This window comes from Podarcis bocagei, assembly GCF_964188305.1.
Source record: "Podarcis bocagei genome assembly, chromosome: 13".
NCBI lineage: Eukaryota > Metazoa > Chordata > Lepidosauria > Squamata > Lacertidae > Podarcis > Podarcis bocagei.
In genome coordinates, this window is record NC_138138.1 from 19,908,697 (window position 1) to 19,931,742 (window position 23,046).

A 23,046-nucleotide genomic window follows, 5' to 3' on the forward strand; every position below is an offset into this window, starting at 1 on the left:
CCTTCCTTCCTTCCTTCCTTCCTTCCTTCCTTCCTTCCTTCCTTCCTTTGGAGCTGTGGGAGACAGCCAGTAGAGGGAGCCATAGAACTTGCCCAGGGCAGAAAAGACATTCATTGCCCTGGTTTTATTTATGAGGCACAAGCCATGCCTGAAGGCAAGATCCTTGCAGTGCCCAGCATGCAGAAAGCCTTCCAAGCCAGGGAGAAGGGAAGTGGGGATGCAGACCTCACCCATCAACATGAAAATATATGTTTTGGCCCATCAGGGTACCAGGGGGCAGCCTGGCCACTGCTAGGAAGCGTTTAGTCACAGGTGCAGCAGTGGGTGGGTGGGTGAATGTACATGTGCTCAGCCTTCTGCTGCTTTAAAAAACAAACATGGGTTGGACTCCAGAGTACATAAGGGATGGGGGACTTGGTTGGTTTCCCAGCTCCCACTGACCATTGGGCCACGCTTGGCTGGGGCTGGTGGAGCCCAACAAAGTGGGAGTCACAAGTTCCCGTTCACTGACACAAGCAGAGCACCACCCCACCGCCTGTGGGATAAAGCCCAGGGTTATACATGTTTTGCCATGCTGCTGCTCTTGTGTGTATGGAGTATTTTCAGCTGCTTTAGGTTTCAGGGGAGAAAGCAGGCTAAGACGTGGAAAAAATAAATGGCTCGGCGTGGTCTGTTTCTGCAGACAGCAGTCTTTTGCCCTCCTATTTTGTTTTGACTAGAGACACGAAAATGAGAGATAAGTCACGGAAAAGGCAATGAGGTCAGGAACAGGCCCCTCTCTGTAGCTGTGGCCTGAAACACCCTAACCCTTAAATTAGAGCCACCCCAAGGCACCTTTTGCCTTCGGGTTTTCTTCTTTGTTTTTAAGCTGCCTTGTCTTTATTTGGTTGCTGGTTTTGCAGATTCTTGTCCACCCTTCAAAGGCTGTGGCGCTGACATGATGAGAGGCAGGAACGGGCAGTGTGTGTGTATGTGTCTGTGTGTGCACGCAAAGCCAGCAAGAGGTCTGTTTGGAAAATAAAAGGTGGGAGAGAAAATCCTCACGTGGATGAGGTTCAGAATTCGTGCATCAGAGCAGGGATGGGGGAACCTGCGTCCCTCCAGGTGTTGTGTTGAGGTACGACTCCCATCAGCCCCAGCCAGCGTGGTTCCCCTAGTAGCCGGGGATGATGGGAGTCGTCGGCAAACAACATTTGGAGCGCCGCAGGTTCTTCCCTTCCCTGGCAAAGAGAAACTTCTGTGGTTAAATTACCCAGCGTGTTCATGTTAGATACTGAGGACCCTCGTAAGCATGAATCCAGCTAACTGAGCGGTAAGAGATATGGCAGTGTTCCCCCTTAACTTCTGATCAGTTCTTAATTTCATACCTTTTAAAATCCATGTACATGCACAGGTGTACATTTTGCAGGAATAGTGAGGAAAAATAAGCCATATGGGGAGAAGGAGGGGGAAGCAGTAAAATGTATCCTAGCCAGAAATCCCTATATATTTGTCTCAGTCGTTATTGCAAGACAGGTGATGCCCCCCTCTACTTCTGAAGCACCAGACCCGTTATCATCACCATTGCTGTTTATTTAAGATGTTTGAACCTGTGTTGTAAACCGCTTAAGCTAAAGGAAACCGGTATATAATAAATTGTCCCCCCAAATAATGAGCAAATAAGTGCAACAGCAGGAGATGTGCTTGTGGGTGACCCATGCCTTTTTAAAAGGCCATCCCATAAGATGACCTGACTTCAGCACCTCAGCACCCATAGATAGCTCTGCTTGGGCTTTCAGAGGAGATCTTTCTCGTGGTAGCAGCCTTCTGTTGCTGCAAGAAGCGGCACCGTTCTCCCGACTTTTTGCTCCTCCTCGGCTACCGTGCTGACCTTGTAAAACTCAGCAGGCAAGAGGGTCAGGGCAAAAACGAGAATGAGTTGGCTGTGGCTCCACCTCCTGCTGACCTCTCTGCCTTCTGCCTCAGTGAGCAACAGCCACCACCTGCTCCAGAACAGGGATAGGACCAATTCCTGAGGGTAGGTTCATTTGAGAGCTTCCCACATCTCCACCTTGTCCCTTTTAGAGTGGGCAGATGCACCTTTAAACAGGACTTTGCATGGGGTGAGTGTCTCACCTCCCCCCAGAGAGAGCCTGGTATTTCCCAAATATCTTCCAATTGTCATTGACAGATCAGTGATTTGAACAGTGAGCTCAGTTGGCTGTGCAGTTCCTCCAGTCTTCGGATGAGTCTTTTTGTAAGAAATAAAGCGAGAGCAGTGTGAACATTTATTCATTTAAATGCAGTGCTTTTTTTCAGGGGGGGGGGCAGACGCCTAAATCTTAGTACTTTTGTCCATTGACTGTATTTATTTCCCCCGATCTGAACTATAAAATGGTGATTTCCTGGAGTCAAAATGAGAGTACCCCTAAACATTTTTTAATAGGAAAAAAGCACTGTTTAAATGTTTCTCGCTTCATGTATTTATTTTTTAAAAAAGAACTGCATCTGAAAGCAGCTATGGCAATGGGGGCGGAGGAAGGTTTGTGACATCCCAGGCACAAGCCAATCGGCACTGTTTGCCACAGTATGGCAGAACCGTTTGCCGTGAACTCGATTCTGCGCAAGGACTTCCACATCTGTGTACAATAGTGATTGTGCTTCCGTAATGACTCGGCTGCTCCAGTAACGCACGTCTTCACCTGTCCTTAATTTATGCTTAGTCAAATGTACAACACCCAGTAGATGTGAAAGGGAAGTACAATGTGGTGTGTGGTTTTGCAGCCTCCCCAGTGCAGATGGCTCAGCAAAGTCCCCTGAATGGCTTGCCTAAGCTGTCATTTCTCCTGTGTGGAGAAGCAGGGAAATCCATACAGACTTTGCATCTGTATTGTGTAGCTTGCAGAAATTTGGTGCAGTGCCTCCTGAAAGGCACCCATCTGCACACTCCTGTCCCAAAGGTTTTGCACTCTACATCTTCACTAGCTTCACAGTAGATAGATGGATAGATAGATATTTGTGATATCACGCTGCAAATACCTGAAGGCCTATCACACAGAAGAGGGCAAAGGGGAGGACTAGATCTAATGAACTTCTTACAAGTGGGTAAATTTGGGCTGAATATTAAACTTCTTTGTTAATTGTAAGTGCACTTCAAATACAGTGGTACCTTGGTTCCCGAACGGCTTAGTTGACGAACAAATCAGCTAGCAGGCGCCGCAAACCCAGAAGTAAGTGTTCCGGTTTGTGAACGTTTTTCGGAAGCTGAACGTCTGTTTTGGCTGTTGGTGTTGTTTTCAGGGCCAGTCGGAAGTTGCGCCTTGGTTTTCAAACATTTTGGAAGTCGAACAAACTGAGTTCGAGAACAAAGGTGCCACTGTACCTCAAAAGAGTTTTGGGTTCTTGATTCCCCCACTTTGAGCAGGAGATCAGACTTGACAGCCTTCTAGATCTCTTCCAACTTTCAGTCAGTGGAAATAACAGCAACAATGCCCGTCCTTTTAGATAAGCTTCAGCAACTTAAACTTCAACATTAAAAGCAGTTAAAACAATTAAATTACTCCCGATTGATGGATGGGTGCTTGCCGTGTTCTCCCTTGCAATCCTGGAATAAGTGCACTTGCCTGTTTTCCCTCTAGTTAACATTTTGAACCACTTGCTATCAGCGGCAAAAGTGTGGTTTGGGGGGGCGAGCAGATCGGATCAGTGTATATGCAAGGATTTGCTTGGATAGATGCCATCACACTCCCAGTTTAAAATACGCCCATAAATGCCCCTTTGGAGGATCAAGGAACTTTTCTTGGTGGTATTTTGGACACTGTAAGAAGAAAGTGAGGATTTCTCTTCTTTAAAGAGCTGTGTCAGTTTCCTGAGGGAGCCTTCCTTGGGGGCTTGGAATGAAGCTATAAAACCACATACACTTTATATGCTGCTGGCCTGCCCTCCCGTCTCCAGTTGCAAGTTTGAATTCTGGTTGTGGATAGAGAAGTTAACCTAAGATCTAAGTTCCTGGGTGTGAGGCCTGGTGCCCTACAAAGATAGGAGTGGTTGACTAGGCCAGGCCTAACTCCTGAATGCCCTCAATCATGGCCCAAAATTTGTATTGACCAATGGCAGACGGCCTTTGTATGACTGATATTGAATGCTGTTGTCATTGGCCAATCAAAATTCTTTTGTGAAGAGTTCCTGCTCATCCACTCCTCCAGATAGGAACCTTGAAGTATCCCACACGCCTTCCTTTTTCTGATGGGACCAGGATGAGGATGTTGTCTTGGTTGTTAAGAGCTAGAGCATGCTCAAACATGGTGTTTGAGAAACCTCGTCCTCATGAATCCGGACTTCAGTTGCAATGAGGTTGTTCGTCATGACTTGGCATAGTTCCCGCTGAAATCAGTGAGGCTTTTAGTGCAGGGTTCCCCAAACTTGGCTGTCTTTTCTGTTTTTGGACTAGAACTCCCATCATCCATAGCTAGCAGGACTCATGGTCAGGAATTATGGGAATTGTAGTCCAAGCTTGGGAAACACTGCTTCAGTGAACTGAACACAGCAACAGGGAACCTGCAGCCTTCTAGGTGCTATTGGACTACAACTCCCATCATCCCTCACCATTGGCTATGCTGATGGGAGATGAAGTCCAACAGCAAGTTCCCCTTTGCCGATTGAACCCAATGAGTGTCCTTAGCTGGAGTGCCGTCAAGGTAGCTCAATGGTTTGACACAAGCCAAGTGCAGTCTGTCTGCTAGTGCAGAATGAAGTGGGAGCAGAGGTGTAATAAAGAGCAGGGACAATGAGGAAGTCTCTTATTTGAATCAGGGCTGTGGGGTTTGCTGTGGTCAGGTCTGTGGCTGGTCATAGAGAGAGGCAGTCGCCCAGAGTGTCCACCCACAAAGGAGATGCAGGCGTTTCCTTTGTCCTCGTTAGCAGGCAGTTCCCTGACCCACATCTCCTTTTCGCAGGTCCACCAACGGGCTTGTGGAAAACCGCTGTGCAGGCCCAGAGCTCTGCACAAGGCTGCATGCTTGCTTCTGTCCCTATGGCTAAACTCTGCCTTGCACACTGGGGCTTCCAGATGTGGATGTCAAGCAGCAGCAGCATGTTGGAGGGGAGAGGGCGAGCCATGGATTTTCATGTGCACTGTCGTCATTCCCCCCGCCCTTCCACGCTGCACATGTTTTGTGTCCAGTACGCCTGTTTCTGCACCGACGTGGCTTTTACGTTCATGGTTTTTGTTAAGGCAGGTATCAAATGAAATCCCACCATTGGGATTGTATGGCTCGTTCACCCAGAGGAATAGAAACTCCAGCTAAAGCTGAGGTCAGGCAGTGTGTATTCCGCAGAACTCGCAGGTAGGGCTTGTCACGTCTACATTTTTCCACCTCTTTTTTTTTAGGGTGGGTGGGAAGACAAATAGCCACCAGCCATATTTTTCATCTTGGGTTTTTTTTTAATTTCTAGGGGGAGGAGGGTGGGAAGTCAGAACTGGCCAAGAGTAGCAACTCCTTCGAAAAGCCATGAGTCTTTAAGACAACAGCATGGAACAAGTTGTGTGTTTGTGTGTGTGTGCGTGCGTTACAGCTCCTGTTTTGTGGAAGATTCCACACCAGTATTAAGTTGCCAAGGGGGCTGTTTCCGTGGAGGGGAAGAGGGACTTTGTCAAAAAACACAACACCAATCCTCTAACCAGCCCCTTTCTCATGTTGTTGAAAGATGCCCCCACGAGTGGGAATAACTGTAATTTTATTTTATTTTTCCTGCTTTTCCCCTCCTGCTTTCTGTCTCTTTCTCTTTCTCTCTGTTTTATCTCGCTCTGGATACAATTTTCAGTTGAGTATTTTGTAATATGTTCCAATGTTTGTCCTTGTGTAAATAAAATTGTTTCTGGCAATATCCCGTTGTAGAATTGATGTGTGGAGGAGCTGTCTGGGCTTTTCCCCCCTATGTGAGTCTTGTGTCCACTTCCCAGACTAGCAGGACCCAGCGGCTAAAATGTGTGAATGTCTGTCCTGAATATCTCACCCGTTTTGCTTCACTGGATCGTCCCTGGTTCTGCTGTTGGCAGAGAGAAAGAAAAACTACACGTGCCTCTGAGGTAGGAGGCATTTCTAGAACAAGAAAAGCCAACTTGGGACTGTATACACAACCGTGCATTTAAGCCACATGACACACACATACCCCAAGAATACAGGGAAATATTGTTAAGGTTGCCAGGAATCGCAGCTCTGCAACAAGTAATCTATAGTTCCCAGGATTCTTTAGGAGAAGGCATGTGCTTTAAATACCGTATTTTTTGCTCTATAAGACGCATCAGACCAGTTGTTCTGGCTTCTGGGATAGCTGCGCAGTGTGCATTTGCTCCATAAGACTCACACACATTTCCCCTTACTTTTTAGGAGGGAAAAAGTGAGTCTTATAGAGCAAAAAATACGGTATATGGTGTGTATGCAAGCATGGTGTCCTCCACATCTTGCTGGATCACGACTCCCATCATCCCTGACCATTGGCCATGTTGGCCGGGGCTGATGGGAGATGGAAAAATGTAGCACCCGAAGGCTACCCCCTGTGCTAGAGACTCTGTGGAGGGAGCTGGATCCTGAAAAATGACGACGATTTGAACTCGCACAGCTTTAATAAGTGTACCTTCCAAAGGCAACAATGGGGACAAAACCGAGATAGCGATTTGCTAGGGATACCAGAAAAATATGCCTCTTTTGAGGGACGCGGGTGGTGCTGTGGGTTAAACCACAGAGCCTAGGGCTTGCCGATCAGAAGGTCGGTGGTTCGAATCCCTGCGACGGGGTGAGCTCCCGTTGCTCGGTCCCTGCTCCTGCCAACCTAGCAGTTTGAAAGCACGTCAAAGTGCAAGTAGATAAATAGGTACCACTCTGGCGGGAAGGTAAACGGCATTTCCGTGCGCTGCTCTGGTTCGTCAGAAGCGGCTTAGTCATGCTGGCCACATGACCCGGAAGCTGTACGCCGGCTCTCTCGGCCAATAAAGCGAGATGAGCGCCGCAACCCCAGAGTCGGCCACGACTGGACCTAATGGTCAGGGGTCTCTTTACCCTTATGCTTCTTTTGGAATTTTTAAAAAAATCCAGATGTTCAAAAAGCAGGAATACAAATGGGACCTGAAACAACAGAGTGCAAGGTGGGAGTGCTGCAGTTCAGGGTTTGAACCATCCATGGATTCCCCCCCCCATTCCATTTCCCTTCCTCCTCTTCCTCTCTCTCCCACCACGTTTTTCCAGTCATCCAGTATTCTGTGCCCACTGAGCAAACTTAGCCTTACCGATACCTTCCATCTGCCTGTGTCATTTTGTCTATATAGAAGTATCTACATTTGGAGGGCGGATGCACTGCTAGTTTATCACCAGTCTTCCCCCAAACTTGTACACATGTGAGATTTTGCCCCAGGCCTCTCATAAATCCCCACTGGTTTTCCTTGGCTGCGAGCTTTGTCTGTTTTTCCACAGTTCTCACTAGTGGATATGCCAGGGGCGGAGGGAGGCAGTGCAAAACACAGCCTGAATGCTGTGAAAACCTATTTGCAACAGCAGCTTTCTTTTTAATAAAAGACTTCTATATCCTGTGCTCCTTTAAAAAAAAAGAAAAGTCTAGCAACTCCTTCAGATTCCTTCTCAAAAGCATGTGCTGGCAAATTACTACATGACAAGCTGTGAATGCAAACTTTATTATGATACCAATATTCAGGATTGATAGATACAGTGCTTTTTTTTTCTTTAAAAAAATGCCTAGGGGTACTCTCATTTTCCTACTCCTATTGAAATACTGCCCCTCAATGAGGCTAAATTTAGATTCACAAAATGTTTAGGGGTATGCGTCCCCCCCCCCAGGAAAAAAAATCACTGGATAGATAGATATAGATAGATAGATAAGCTTTGGCAAAAACTGGAAGAAACAAAGGGAAAGAAGTCTTAAGACTACAGGTGGGGAAACCTATGTTGGATTTAACCCCAGCCAACACAACCAATGGTCATGGATGATGGGAGTTGTAGTCCTGCAACAGGAGGAGAACCACAGGTTGCCTTAGGCAGTGTTACTCAGTCACTTTTTCTGGTGCGCTGGACCCAAAATGCCAAGGCAGTCCCCCCAATCCATGCAGGTATGGCTTTTTGCGATTGCTGACACTGTTTTAAAACCGTGGCTGTAGCTTGCAAAACAGAAAGATGGGGTGCTAATCCGTTGTGTGCAAGCGAGTTGACGGGTTTCTTTAATTTTCTTAATGCACGTACAGTCATGATTGCTAAGTAATGTGCCGACAACGACTGAAGGGGGGCAAAGGCTTAGCTAGCCAGCCTTAAAGGCTGTGCCAGTATATTGCAACTACAATGCTTCCTAAGCTACTGGGACTTAGGTAGGAAGCAATGGGTGAGGAGGTGGCCTGTTTCCCCTTTGAGGGAAATCGGGGAGTTCGATTCTCCCAATGTTTATGTCTTGCGGTCGTCCATGAAACATTTCCATAGGTATGTAGTAGAAAGGGCTGTTGCAGTCACATCAAATCTTTGGGGGTGTTAAAATGCCTCAACACCCATTAAACAGCAGAAAAGAGTGCAGTTGTTTTTAAAAATGGGATTCTCTGCCCAGCAAAGGGGGATTCAAGGGGAGGTGGTGGGTTTTTTGGTAAGGCTGTTTTATAGACGAGGTCAGACTGAGTGAACGGACTCGTTTTACTTGAGGAAATCTCTCCTCTGTTGGAAAAATCTTACCTCACGCTGGGAGGAACAGAGCCCCAAGGGTAAAGCAAAGGGTTGCTGTGGGCTTCCTTGCCTATGTCTCCCCTGCCAGCTACTCTCGGTGGGGCGGCCCTGTGCTGGAGGTCAGAGCGTGGAACGCTTTAGGGAGCAGCGCGATCACCACCCACGGGAAGATGGCGTACTTCGCAAAACTCAGCCCGTACCAAAGAGCCACGTTCTGCGGCTGGGCCACATCGCTCAGCAGCCGCAGGACCACGAGGGACAGCGCGGCGCAGCAGAGCCTCTGGGACAAACCGGGCCTCTCGCCTTTGAGCTGGGTGTAGTACGACGACTGAAAGGCCAGGCCGAGGCCGAGGGCAGTGGCCGTGTCGCGGCACAAAGACGAGAACGGCCGTGTCTCCATGCGGATCCACTCTGGGTTTGTGCACCACTTGGTAGCGAGGCCGATGGACCTGGGAGGAGAGCAAGGAAGAGAAACAAGTAGGTCAGGCAGGCAGAGGGGAACGAAATCACGCAGGGCATACCAGAAGTGGATAAGGAAAATAACTTTCTTTCTGCCTCTCTCATAATACTGGAGCTCTGGGCCACCTAATGAACCTGAATGCTGGAAGATTCAAGGCAGGCAAAAAGAAGAACTTCTTTGCATAGTGCATAGAATAGCTTAATATTCTTTAAAATGTGTTTGTGGGAAGGGGGGTTGTTATGTACTGAGTTGGATAGGATCCAAAAGGCAACCGTCTGATTGGTCCTAGAACAATAGGATTCAGAATGCAGCAGTCTGATTGGTCCTAGAACAATAGGATTCAGAATGCAGCAGTCTGATTGGTCCTAGAACAATAGGATTCAGAATGCAGCAGTCTGATTGGTCCTAGAACAATAGGGTCCAGAATGCAGCAGTCTGATTGGTCCACAGGAGCCACCCAATCCAGCTCCAGGTGGAAGTGAATCCGCAACCTGATTGGCCTACAGGTGAATCCTGGAATTAGCCAATCACATGGGGCCCATTGGGTAAATAATGTATATAAAGCAGACATCCTGGGGGAACTTCCATTCCTCATCACCACTATGAGCTGAATAAAGAGCATGAAGTCCACTCTCGACTCCGAGTATATTTCAGGGGTTATTGTTTTGTTTTTGCTTTAACTCTTTAATTTTGTGCTTTTATCCTGCATTTTTAATCTTGCGAACCGCCCTGAAATCTTCGGGCAAAAGGCGCTATATAAATGTAATTGAAAATGATAAGAACAACTCTACAATTCTGTTTTACGATTCTGCAGTTTTGGGGACTACAACTCCCATCATTCCTAGCCAGCAGGACCAGTGGTCTGGGATGATGGGAACTGTAGTCCAAAAACAGCTTTGGGGCCCAGGTTTGGGATGTAACACTGATGTAAGGGAACCAGCACCTGGGATAGAACGTAAGAGATATCCTAAGATTTCTGAAGCCAAGAAACTTCGTATCAGAGGGTGCGTTGTGCTTTTCTTCATCTCCATTTGAGAAGCCAAGCTAAGCTGACATTTCGGTGACTATAGCCATCTTTTGGGACGTTTTGAGGAGAAGTATTTTTAAGAGGCAGGAGAAACGGAGCAGTGTGGGGCGTTTAGAAAACCAGCTATGTGACCCCAAAATCCACCCGCCACCAGCTATGCAGCTGTCCTTTTGCTAGGCAGATTGCACCTCCATGCACAACACCAATGAGATGAAGGTTAACATGCGCAGGAAGGGTGTGGAATGTAGAGTCGGAGGCACAAAACAGCAACCGCTATCGCTGGGGGGAAAAGGAGTCCACGTGGATGGCCCTGCAGCCCAGTGTCCCGTCTCCCTGGCGGAAGGAACTCACCAGCTGAGATCTACTCCGAGAGCAACCAACGCCCAATAGGTCACGATGCCGCTTAGCAGGAGAGACAGAGAAGCCCACATGAAGAAGCTGAGTTTCCTCTCTAGCGGGACTCGGGACTCTAGCAGCCAGCCCAGGATGATCGCTGGCAGGCAGTGAGAGATCCGGGGAGGGGGGGGGAGGAAGAGGAGAGAAGTGAGAAAAGGGGGAAATGCAACATAGAGCCCCCAGTTCTATGGCTGGGTGCTCCTCATTGCCCTCCATATCTAAGCCAGGAGTCGGCAGATTTTAGGATCCCAGATTTTAGAACCCAGAGGACCCCCAACAGTAGCCAGATGCAAAGCAGTGGCTCAGGAAGGTGAAGAATTAAGAGTAAATAATAATAATAATAATAATAATAATAATAATAATAATAATAATAATAATACTAATAATACTAATAATATATATATATTATTTCTACCCTGCCCATGTGGCTGGGTTTCCCCAACCACTCTGGGTGGCTTCCAGCAAAATATTAAAATACAATAATTCATCAAATATTAAAAGCTTCCCTAAACAGGGCTGCCTTCAGATGTCTTCTAAAAGTCAGATAGTTGTTTATTTCCTTGACATCTAGTGGGAGGGTGTTCCACAGGGCGGGTGCCACTACTGAGAAGGCCCTCTGCCTGGTTCCCTGTAACTTCACTTCTCGCAGTGAGGGAACCGCCAGAAGGCCCTCGGAGCTGGATCTCAGTGTCTGGGCTGAACGATGGGGGTGAAGACGCTCCTTCAGGTATACTGGGCCATTTAGGGCTTTAAAAGTCAGCACCAACACTTGAATTGTGCTTGGAAACGTACTGGGAGCCAATGAAGATATTTCAGGACCAGTGTTATATGGTCTCAGCGGCTGCTCCCAGTCACCAGTCTAGCTGCCGCATTCTGGATTAGTTGTCGTTTCTGGGTCACCTTCAAAGGTAGCCCCACATAGAGCGCATTGCAGTAGTAGTCCAAGCCGGAGATAACCAGAGCATGCACCACTCTGGTGAGACAGTCCGCAGGCAGATAGGGTCTCGGCCTGCGTACCAGATGGAGCTGGTAGACAGCTGCCCAGGACACAGAACTGACCTGCACCTCCACTGAAAGCTGTGAGTCCAAAATGACTCCCAGGCTGCGCACCTGGTCCTTCAGGGGCACAGTTACGCCCTTCAGGACCAGGGAGTCCTCCACACCCACCTGCCCCGTCCCCCCAAAACAGTACTTCTGTCTTGTCAGGATTCAACCTCAATCTGTTAGCCGCCATCCATCCTCCAATGTCCCTCTGGGTTCCTGCCCACCTCCCCAGTACCAGAACATGTACGCCTAACCCTTTTTGCCCCTCGAGCGTTCTTGATTTCAGCGGCCTGATTAAAGAGGGAAGGAAAAAGCTTTCTGCAATCACGACTGGGAAATCTTTGGATCTGAGGCAGAGGAGAAATTCTGAGCGGTCCGAGGTCACCTCTTCCCTCATTCAGGATTGTTTCTGAGCCTGGCTGGGGTGGGGGGGAGAACGTTCATCTCTAAACTGGACCTATAGCACTGTTAACGGTCCTCATGAAGACACAAAGCAAGGCCCTTCTGCAAAGGATGCTGGGATATCAAAGCACAGGCAGCAGAGATGGCCGCCGGCCGCCACAGTGTACCCACCTGTCAAGATGCCGCCAACGACTTGGTGGGGGAAATGAGCGAGGATGAAGATGCGAGAGAGGCCTACAGCCAGCAGGAAGACGAGATAAGCTGTAAAGGGCCCAGCCTTCACGACCCAGCTGAAAGAGGCAAAAAAAAGGGGGGGAGGAGAGTGGGATTTTACTTATTTTTATTCAAATTTATTCTTTACCTTTATTTTCCTGCAGGAAGCTCAAGGTTAGGGCTGATGGGAGTTGTAGTCCAACAACATCTAGAGCAGGCATGGGCAAATTCGGCCCTCCAGATGTTTTGAGACTACAATTCCCACCATCCCTGATCACTGGTCCTGTTATCTAGGGATGAGGGGAGTTGTAGTCCCAAAACATCTGGAGGGCCGAGTTTGCCTATGCCTGACCTAGAGGGCCCAAGTTGACCACCTCTTGGCACATGCCACTGTCAGCTCAAAAATTCACTGCACCTGTTTTGATTTTATGCACCAACATTACATAAAGGAAAAAGAGGTCGGGGAAAAGGCCAATATATACTGTATTGGCCCAAATATAAGCCACACTTTCCCCCCAAATGCCAACCATGAATAGTTAATGTGCGGCTTATATTCGCGACCTTAAAAAAATTATCCAGTACACAGCCAGGAGCGCGGGGCAAACAGAACCAGGAGCGCAACAAAGCGGCGCCCGCCCTGCGCATATTTCCCCGTCCTCTCCCCCAAGAAGGGAGAGAGCAAAGAAGGGAGGTGGCTTATATTCGGGTGCGGCCAATACAGTATGTGGACTGTCCCTGGATCAAGGGACTTTTCTTCTTTTAAGTTCTCAAAGCTCTTAACCTAGCTCAAGGTTGTCATCTGAAGTACCTCCGGATGTTCACCTGAGAATCAATCACAGCCAGTCCGTCATTTGAAAAACAAAACTTTAGATCTGTCTTGTGCCCCCAAATGGCAACTAGATATTCCACTCTGGTGACAGCAACTTGGTTTAAGGAGCCATCTGGCTGCCTGGCTTATACAGTGGTAAAGGAAAAGGTAAAGGAGCCACTGACCATTAGGTCCAGTCACGGACGATTCTGGGGTTGCGGCGCTCATCTCACTTTATTGGCCAAGGGAGCTGGCGTACAGCTTCCGGGTCGTATGGCCAGCATGACTAAGCCACTTCTGGCGAACCAGAGCAGCGCATGGAAATGCCGTTTACCTTCCCACTGGAGCGGTACCTATTTATCTACTTGCCTTTGACAGGCTTTCGAACTGCTAGGTTGGCAGGAGCAGGGACCGAGCAATGGGAGCTCACCCCGTCGCGGGGATTCGAACCGCCGACCTTCTGATCGGCAAGTCCTAGGCTCTGTGGTTTAACCCACAGCACCACCCGCGTCCTTTATACAGTGGTACCTCGGGTTAAGTACTTAATTCGTTCTGGAGGTCTGTTCTTAACCTGAAACTGTTCTTAACCTGAAGCACCACTTTAGCTAATGGGGCCTCCTGCTGCCGCTGCACCGCCGGAGCACGATTTCTGTTCTCATCCTGAGGTAAAGTTCTTAACCCAAGGTACTATTTTCGGGTTAGCGGAGTCTGTAACCTGAAGCGTATGTAACCCGAGGTACCACTGTATATCTAAGTTTCTAACACTGGACCGCCAGTCGCTCCTAGGCTAATCTGCCTCACAGGGTTTCGGTGAGGAGGGAAAAAAGAGGGGAAGCGGAAAGACCCATGAGCTCCTTGGAGGAAAGGCGAAATGCAAATGTAATAAATGACTAAATAAATAAGGTATACAATGCTATTGTAAAGAGGGGACGGGGAAAAGGGAAGGAGGACTGGGAATGTGAGTGGCCGAGATACGGAGACATACCTTTTGGAGTGCTGCGATATCCGTGCGGTCAGTGTGGTCACCACTGGCCACAGAGCCGTGCCTGTGATCATGCAGTGGCCAGAGGGGCTTCCTGCAGAAAAAAAGGCATTGGATTAGGGTTTTTCCCCCCTCTCTCTTTCTCTCTTTTAATCAGCATGCTTGGGAGACTGCCCTGCTTTGCAACAGACGAACCACAGACGAGTCGACCTTTCAGTCCCTGCCAACTCTGGAACCCAAGGCATGGAGGGCTGGAGTGGAGGTTGGAGACAGGGTGGAGGGCTGGAGACAGGCCTGGTGGTCTATGTGGAGGTTCTCCCCCTTGCTCTGTTGGCAGCTGGTCTGGGGCGAATCAAACGCCAGCAGAGAATTATCAGGAGGTGTTCCAGTGAAAACCACCAGCCCAGGCGATTTCAGAAAAGTCTCAGGCGAATTCCTGAAGGTCCACAGATACCTCAGAACCACGCAGCACTTGGCCATCACAATGGAGCAAAGCAAACATGGGACATCCACAGAAACCTTTACCGAAACCTTTTTTAAAAATTAAAAAATAAACAAAACCAGCCTGGAACAGTCAGCCTGCTGGCTTCTCAAAAGTTTGCGCCGCCTCTTGAAACCGTCAGGCCTCAACTATTTGCCTCCCTCACAGCAGCTCTAAGTTTATTAGCCAAGTACACAAACAAGCAGCTCCATTCTACGTCAAGAGTTTGATCTTCCTGACAGATGTGGCATTCAAACTTCTTCACCGCAGGCCAACATTTCATTTTGCCGAGAGAGAGAGAGCTGGCCAACTATTCCTGTCCAACAAGTGGGCATGGAATTTTTATTTCTTATTTGTAAATGTGCCAATAACTCAACTTTGTTCGAACCGCAAGGACATAATCTTTCTTCATTCGGGGCCCAACTAAGCTCCCTTTGAGGACCTCTTATTTATTTGTTTAAGCTCTTTTTCTGGCTTTGAGTTGTGGCATGTTTATCTCGCCATTCTTCCAAAGCAGGGGTGGTGAACCATCTAAGCAGAGGCACCCCACCCTCACCCTATCCTGTATTTTGGCAGAACAAATGTGGCAACCCTACTTCAAATGTACAATACGGATGGGGTCCCGAGTTCAAGTGCTCGCCTGGTCATGAAGCCCACGGGCTGAGCAAACCCATTATCAATCTAATCAGTTTCACACAGTTGCTCTTCAATCAAAACGGGGAAGCGGGTGGAGCTTGCATGCCACCACGACATCTATAGATCAGGGATGACGATTCTGTGAGACCTTCAGATATTATTGAGCTCTACCTCCCATCAGTCCTAGCCAGCATGGCCAATGGTCAGGGAAGCAAACCAAAAACCAAAAAGACCCCCACAGAAGCCATACTGATTCGCTATTTCAGCCACATTTCCCAGCTAAAGAGGCCGATAAGTAGACTTTTCTTGAGGTGGCTCCAATAAACAGAGTCTGAGGAGCCTAGAAGAATTCACCAATGTTTACACGGCTAATAACTCTGTGCCTGAAAGGAGGCTTTGGAAAGAAATCAAACCTGCCTTCTGCTTGGATGTGCAAAACTAATAGGCTAGCAGGCAACTGGCTTTCAAAGCAATTTATTTTGTGGAACCCCAACTAGCCCCTATGTGTCCTAAGCCCCATGCCTCTGAGCCACAAAACAGCTGTACCAGCATTTTGCCAGGTGGGTGTGTGATATTTAATGCCAAGGATATCATATAACTTTAGAGCTGGAAGGACTTTTGGATCTCATCTAGTCCAGATGTCAGGAACCTGTGGTCCTCCAGAGTTTTCTGAACTACAACTTCCATCAGCCCCACCTAATACGTCCAACATTCAGGGATGTTGGACAGTTGAATAACATTGGGAAGGCCGCAGATTCTCCTTGCCCAGGGTAGACAATACTTACCTAGATGGACCAACGTCTGTCATGACATAAGGCAGTTTCCTATGTTACCCGTTCCATTCATTATTATTATATTTTGTTTGTTTATATGCCGCCCATCTGACTGGGTTTCCCCACCACTCTGGGTGACTTCCAACAAATTAAAACCTCAAACCATGAGGCGGATGGAACATGTGGAAATGGCTAAAATGGCCGGAAGAGTCAGAAATCAGGAAGACCAAATTTTTAATAAGGAAGGGGGGAAATTTATAACTCATCTTAAAGACCATTGTAGGCAATTAAAATCATTAGTAGGATTGGAATATCACTTGTAGTTTAAGGCTGAATTCTGGACATAACGGAAGAAGTAAAGGATTTGGATTATCATAAAAGATGTGGGAGGAAATGATTAATAATAGGACCCACAAAGGGGAGGATGGAAGTCCAGGAGATTCCGTGGAATCTTGTTTTTATGGTTTATGTTTGATATATCTCTGTAAAAATTTAATTTGAAAAACCAAATAAATAAATTTTAAAAACAAAAATAAAACATCAAATACAGTGAAACAGAAAACATTAAAAACTTCCCTAAATAGGGCTGCCTTCGGATATCTTCCAAAAGTCAGATAGTTGTTTATTTCCTTGACACCTGGTGGGAAGGCGTTCCACAGGGCGGGTGCCACCACTGAGAAGGCCCTCTGCCTGGTTTCCTGTAACCTCACTCCTCACAGCGAGGGAACTGCCAGAAGGCCCTCAGTGAATAACGGGGGTGGAGAAACTCCTTCAGGTATTCAGGACTGAGGCCATTTAGGCCATTAAGTCAGCACCAACACTTTGAATTGTGCTCGGAAACCTACCGGGAGCCAATGTAGATCTTTTAGAACTGGTGTTACATGGGCCCGGTGGCCGCTCCCAGTTACCAATCTGGCAGCTGCAATTTGGGTTAGTTGTAGTTTCTGAATCACTACCACATGACTGAGACAAGCAATGTGTGAGGGTCCTCAGTAGTGTGGCTTCAAGGTTTTTTGGGGTCTTTGGGCAAGTTGTTCTCACTGCCCCATTCTTCCTTGTGTGGGTCTTTCTCCTCTTCTCCACTGATTCTGCTGCCACCCATTGGCTGACCTCTCCTTCTGGCATCCAATCGGTGCCATCGCCCAAAGTGGACATGGGCACAGGGAGGTCATTTTTGCTCCTCTCATTGCTCACTTGGGAGAGGGTGAGTGAATAGGCAGCAACAGCGAGGAATAAGAGAGCCAAGAAGCTCCAAGGATTAGTAATGAGCCACAGTTGGACCGTGGGCCTCAACAGGTACACAACGATGCTGAAGCATCACCATCGGCCTGGTTACTTATGGACAAAGGTGTGCTGGGCAGTTCTTTCCCCATCCCTATTTAATCCTCACAACAACCCTGTGAGGTGGGCTATGCTGAGAGATAAGAGCTAACTGACTTCATGCCTGAGTGGGGATTTGAACTCTGGTCTCCCAGGTCCTAGACTGACACTCTAACCACTAAACCACACCGGCTTTCTATGCTTTCCCCAAGACAGCAGGTGAACAAATCAAAAGATGCTGCCCCAGTATAATGTATTGAATTAAGTTGGTGGGACAGACTGCTTGCCTGTCTCTCAAAACCAATCGCCACACGAAAGGAATTAAGGGCCCCAATCATTTTTCAACCACAAAAGCCCAGATTGACTGGCGTTTTGAACCTTCTCTCCAGCGACAGACCTGGCCCTGTTTCACAGCTTGCAGGGAACTGGCGGAGGGTGACTTCCTCCTTCCTTGAAAACCCAGACTCGTAGATCCACCAGAAAGGCCGTTCACCAAACAAAAACCTGCGGAGAGGGAGAACAAAATATTAAGAGAGAACAAGGGACAAGTGGATTCAATGCTTTCCGAGTTCCAGGAGCTTTTAAGTTTACTTTTCATTGTATTTGCTGCTCTTACTGTCAACAGCTGCTTTTCCAGCCCATGGCAACCTTGTGCCTTCCAGATGTTTCGGACCGCAACTCCCATGAGCCTCAGCACCCTCCAGTCACACTGAGTGGGACTGATGGGTGCTGTAGTCCAAAATATCTGGTGGGAACCTAGGTTGCAGAAGGCTGGCTGATGTGGTCTTTGTGAGCTTTTAAAACACACACGTATATAACATTTTAGTAATTAGTATAGAAAATCCCTAAGTATTGTAAAGTGGGATGTAGCTTATTTAAACACATAAATGGAAGGCAGCAACTTCTACATGTTATCTCCCTTTACGTACATGCACAAGCACTGCCAACCCTGGTACCATGGTAATATTTATTGAAATCAGTATTGCCATGGAAGGAGTGGCAGTTGTTAGAAGCTGGCGATGTGCGCCAGGCCACCTGGTGGATGTGAGTGTCTTACCTCACCATCCCCTTCTGGCCGAAGTACAGTGGTACCTCTGATTAAGAACTTAATTCGTTCCGGATGTCTGTTCTTAACCTGAAACTGTTCTTAACCTGAGATACCACTTTAGCTAATGGGGCCTCCCGCTGCCACCGTGTGATTTCTGTTCTCATTCTGAAGCAAAGTTCTTAACCTGAGGTACTATTTCTGGGTTAGTGGAGTCTGCAACCTGAAGCGTTTGTAACATGAGGTACCACTGTAGCTCCAAGGCCTAATCAGCGTCCTCAAAACTGAGAGAACCGAACTTTGTTAAGGAATCGAAATTAACAAAACACTTGATCACGAGCCAAAAGTCCCCTATTAAGGTGAAGTGACTTTAGAGCACTGATTTGCAGCTGCCGTTTTGATTTCCCACAATGCCCTGGACATAACATGGCTTCAGGAGATTATGGGAAATTAAAATGGCAGCTGCCCACTACTAATTAGAGCGGCGGTTTTGAAAAAAGGCCCAGGAGACAGTGTCAGAAACAGGCCCTGCTTTTAGGGATGCTTTTAGCCTACTAACATCAGAAGAAGGGGTGGTGGCTATGCAGTTAACTTTTCCTGAGGCTTGGCGCACTTTCAGGAGCAGCTGGGACCTATGGACAACTGGCCTTGCGTGGTGGCAGCTTCTCTAAGACCAAGAGCGAGTCCCAATGGTTATTAAAGCCTGGGATGTTTGTTTTGTGACCTTTGCTTTCTCCTCTCACCATTTAGAGACTAAGTTGAGCCATTCTGAGATCAAACCCAGCCAAAGGACTTTGACTCCAACCTTCCGGTCGAGCAGGAAATAAGCGAGAGGGAAATAAATGATGATGACGCTCTTTGGGTCACCCATGAAGGTCATCCAAAGCCAAAAATCCTCCAGCCCGGGCAGGCTAGTCTGAAGCACCTCTGCAAACCAGATTCCAGAGGTGTAGAATACGTCCATAGTGGTGAAGCTGGAAAAGATGGTGAGACTGGTTAGGATACAGGAAATGCTTACTGCGAAATCTTGGTGAGCTGGTGCCTTGATGCTGCAAATGGGGTCCATCCCATTGCCACGAACATGCTTAGTAGTCTGCCATGCCTGACTCAGAGGGAGTCATGAAGTTGGGTGTCATCAGCATATTGATCACACCTCACTCCAAATACCTGAAGATCTTCCCCAGATCTACATTCCTGTAGATCAGGAATCGACCTGTGGCCTTCCAACTGTTGTTGAACTCCCAACACCAGCCAGTGTTAGAAATTCAGGTATATAAACTAGACACCAAAGGTTATAGTCACCAAAATAGAACGTCTTATAAAAGAATGGAAATGGTTTATTTACAATTAAACTGCAAACAGATAAGAACATTGACAGGATTACTGTAATAACTTGCAGATTTATAATAGTAAATATTTAAAGTAGACGAATAAATGAGCAAATTAAGTTAATTTGGATATGCAGAAAATATTAAAAAATTAATTTAAGGAACCGCAGAAAGAGGAGGAATACGAGTTTTGAAATGCTAAAATGACTGTAAAATTACTGAAATGTATTAAAACTGAAAATCATAAAAAAGACAAAACAAAACAAAATGGAATGTCTAGTTGCCATTTTCTGGGAAAGATGGCTCTGAAGTCTTGTTTTTCAAATGATGGAGTGACTGTGATTGATTCTCAGTTAGACATATGGCTAGTTCAGAGATCTAACTTGAGCTAGGTTAAGAACTTAAAATAAGAAAAGCCACTTGATCCAGGGGCAGTCTACATATATATTGGCCTATTCTGACATCTTTTTGTTAAGGGGGACACGGACCGTTCATGACATAAGAGTATTCTCCACAACTGTGAGCAGGGCAGTGGGGTGGGATAAGTGAAGACAAGCTGCAACAATTAAGTATAACGTCGTTCACAGCTCCTGCTCAGGCTGCAGAAGAAAAGCATTTTGGTTCCTGAAATTTATTCTGATTGTGCAGATAAAACATAAGAGATAGAATTCTGCAGTATTAGTGTGCAACAACGTTCAAGATTCAATGATTCCCCAGGCATGCACTTCCACATGGTAGAGATCTCAGGCACCCTGGAGCTTATATCCAGCATCAGCCCTAACTATAAGCTCCACAGGTGAATGGTACCTTGGGGGGCATCTAACTTTGGGGTAGAGGCCAGGGGTTGCCCAGAGGACTCCCAAGGAGAGGAGAGGAGACGAGAGGAGGCTGAGGGAACCCTCCACAAGGGAGGGTGTTCGAAAAAGGGTGAAGGGCTGCCCGGTCTGCAGGCAAGGGGTGACATATCTGGGCTCCTGATCCCCAAAGGGTGTGACGCAGAAAGAATGTAGCTGGTCAAAGGAGCCATGGACTCAATAAGTTTGAAAACTTCTGGATTTAGGTTTGATGAGGTCCTAAGCTACTGAAGGTAATGGGGCCTTTTATATTTCCAGCTGTCCTATGTCAACAACAAATTGTCGCTGTTTTTTGTGTTGAATATATGCTATATGGTAATTTATGGACCTGATAGGTCCATACACAACACAAAACACTGTTGCTGTATGTAGGTTTCCGTTTATTTGTTTTTTATCTTGTATTTTGGAAATGTATACCCAGGTTTTCCCCCCTTTAAATTTGTTTTTTTTGGGGGGGGGCAAGAGAGTGGAGCCCTAAGCTATAGCTTGCTTAGCTTATACATAAATCCGGCACTCCCTCTGGCCTAAACTGAAGCATCAGAGTGAGAGAAGCCAGTAAGGAAACCAGAGACTTCCTGGTCCGTTATGGGCTTTTAGCAGCCAGCTACACTAGTCTAACCCCGGTGGCTTCCTGCAAGAGACGCTGGAAATAGCAGCGTAGGAGTCTACATAGGCTTAACCTCCTGGCACAACTACAACTCCCAAAATTCGTAGGAAAAAGCAGCGAACCCACGACAAGCCCCCAAAATACTCTTTAATGGGTGCCAGGAGTTACATTTGTTGTAAACTTAACATGGCTGGGTTTTCCCCCCACTCCATGTTCCCCCAAAGTCTTGGGCCGGTGATGTTAGGAAACATTCATATAACCGATTGCACTTTTCAAAAAGCTCAGCCTCATTGCTTCCATTAAAAGGATGCGTTTGCAAACCATTTTGGCTATCTAGACTGGGAAGGGAAAGTTCCCTCTCCCTTTTTTTGCTCTTTCCCCTTCCTCCCCCAGCAGCCCTTTCCCTTATGGCTCTCCGCTGCCGCTCCCGACCCTCCTGGCTCGCCCCTTCCCACCACCATCGCACTTCCCATCCGCTCCACGCCCACTCCCATTACCTGCAATCGCCGGGATCCGCTTTGCCCACGACTTTGAATGGAAAAACTACATTTCCCAGAAACCTCAGAGGCACGGAGGACCCGGCATCCGGCTTGGTTACCGGGCGGGGTAAGGGACATTCCTCCCCGAACTCACGCTGGCCTCTCCAGGGCTCGCGGGGTTTGGGCTCGTTTTATCTCGCATCATGCATCTATTTTCTGGTGTGTCTCTAGACCGCTCTGTGCATCGTTTACGTAGCTTGCTTGCTTGCTTGCTTGCTTGCTTGCTTGCTTGCTTGCTTGCTTGCTTGCTTAAATAAATAAATAAATAAATAAATAAATACATACATACATACATACATACATACATACATACTGATCGCAGGAGCATTTTATTAAAATGCGATTTGAAATGACTTACAGGTGTCCGCCCACCCCCCATCTGTATTGGATGGGCTGCATGTTTATACAGTATATAGAGCAGCCTGCATCAGCAATGCAATAGGTTTGAAGCGAAGGTGGGTAAGGCACATAGAAGATTTAGTTACTGTAACAACAACAACAACAGCAAATAATTTATTTATATGCCGCCCTCCCCAGCCAAAGCCGTGCTCAGAGCGGCTAACAACAGAAATAATACAGCATTCTAAAATCAATTCATTATAAGAATTCTAAGGTCTCAAAAATAAATGATCATTAAGTGCACAAGGTAAAACACACAATACAGTACATAGGTATATAAACCATATATCTGAAATAGTACATGAGAGCAATCCTGAAGCTACCTTGATTCTTGTTGTTTAGTCGTGTCCGACTCTTCGTCACGCCATGGACCAGAGCACGCCAGGCACTCCTGTCTTCCACTGCCTCCCACAGTTATTGATTCTTAATGACCCCAAATATTTCCTCTGCAGAAGGGGAAACCTTTTCCCAGTATTTCTTTTCACTTACAAATCCTGCCTTAAGGGCATATTTTGTGTCTGAATAGGGTATGCCTGTGATCTGAATTCAGTAACTTAAGGTAGTTAACATCTCAGAAGAATTATCACACTGGCCAGGTGATGCAATCAGTGACCATTATCAGGCATCTTGTCAGACAGGAGACAAGACACACTCTCAAATTTCTGTTGTCTTTCTGTGACACGTGTATGATGCCTCTTGGGTGGTCTTTGGCTAAGGGGCTGGGCAAATTTCTAAAGTCGTTGAAAGTTATTGCACACCTTTGTTCTGGGTCCTCACCCCCTTGCAAGGGGTGGAGATGCTGTTGCTACAGAAAAATAAAGATCTTTCTTGCTTTCCCTGGATCCTGCCTCCACTCAGTTTTCTCTGATCAATGTTTTATTATATTGCGGCATTAAATAGTTTGCATTTTTCCTTCTGCCTGTTTTGCTTTAACTGTACCATTTTGGTGCTTTCTAGGAACTGGTCACGCAGGCAAAGGAGCAAGATTTAACCTGTGCATCCATCACATTCGGCCCTTCCTTGGATCTACTTCCAAGCA

The 23,046-nt window shown here is 47.1% G+C and overlaps 1 protein-coding gene and 1 long non-coding RNA gene across 2 annotated transcripts; one reads left to right on the forward strand and one right to left on the reverse strand.

Annotated features, from left to right (window-relative positions):
* Window positions 1–3,050: 3,050 nt before the first annotated feature.
* On the forward strand, window positions 3,051–7,823 carry LOC308571451. Its single transcript, XR_014001447.1, has 2 exons — window positions 3,051–6,172; window positions 6,601–7,823. It is a non-coding gene; the product is annotated as an uncharacterized lncRNA (long non-coding RNA).
* G6PC3 (glucose-6-phosphatase catalytic subunit 3) lies at window positions 7,643–21,765 on the reverse strand. The gene is given in 8 exon segments (XM_081166689.1): window positions 7,643–9,142; window positions 10,532–10,673; window positions 12,194–12,312; window positions 14,029–14,119; window positions 17,633–17,739; window positions 19,024–19,254; window positions 21,567–21,691; window positions 21,694–21,765. Coding segments are annotated over 8 exon segments (1,236 nt in total). The 5' UTR covers window positions 21,754–21,765; the 3' UTR covers window positions 7,643–8,781.
* Between the last annotated feature and the right edge of the window lie 1,281 nt (window positions 21,766–23,046).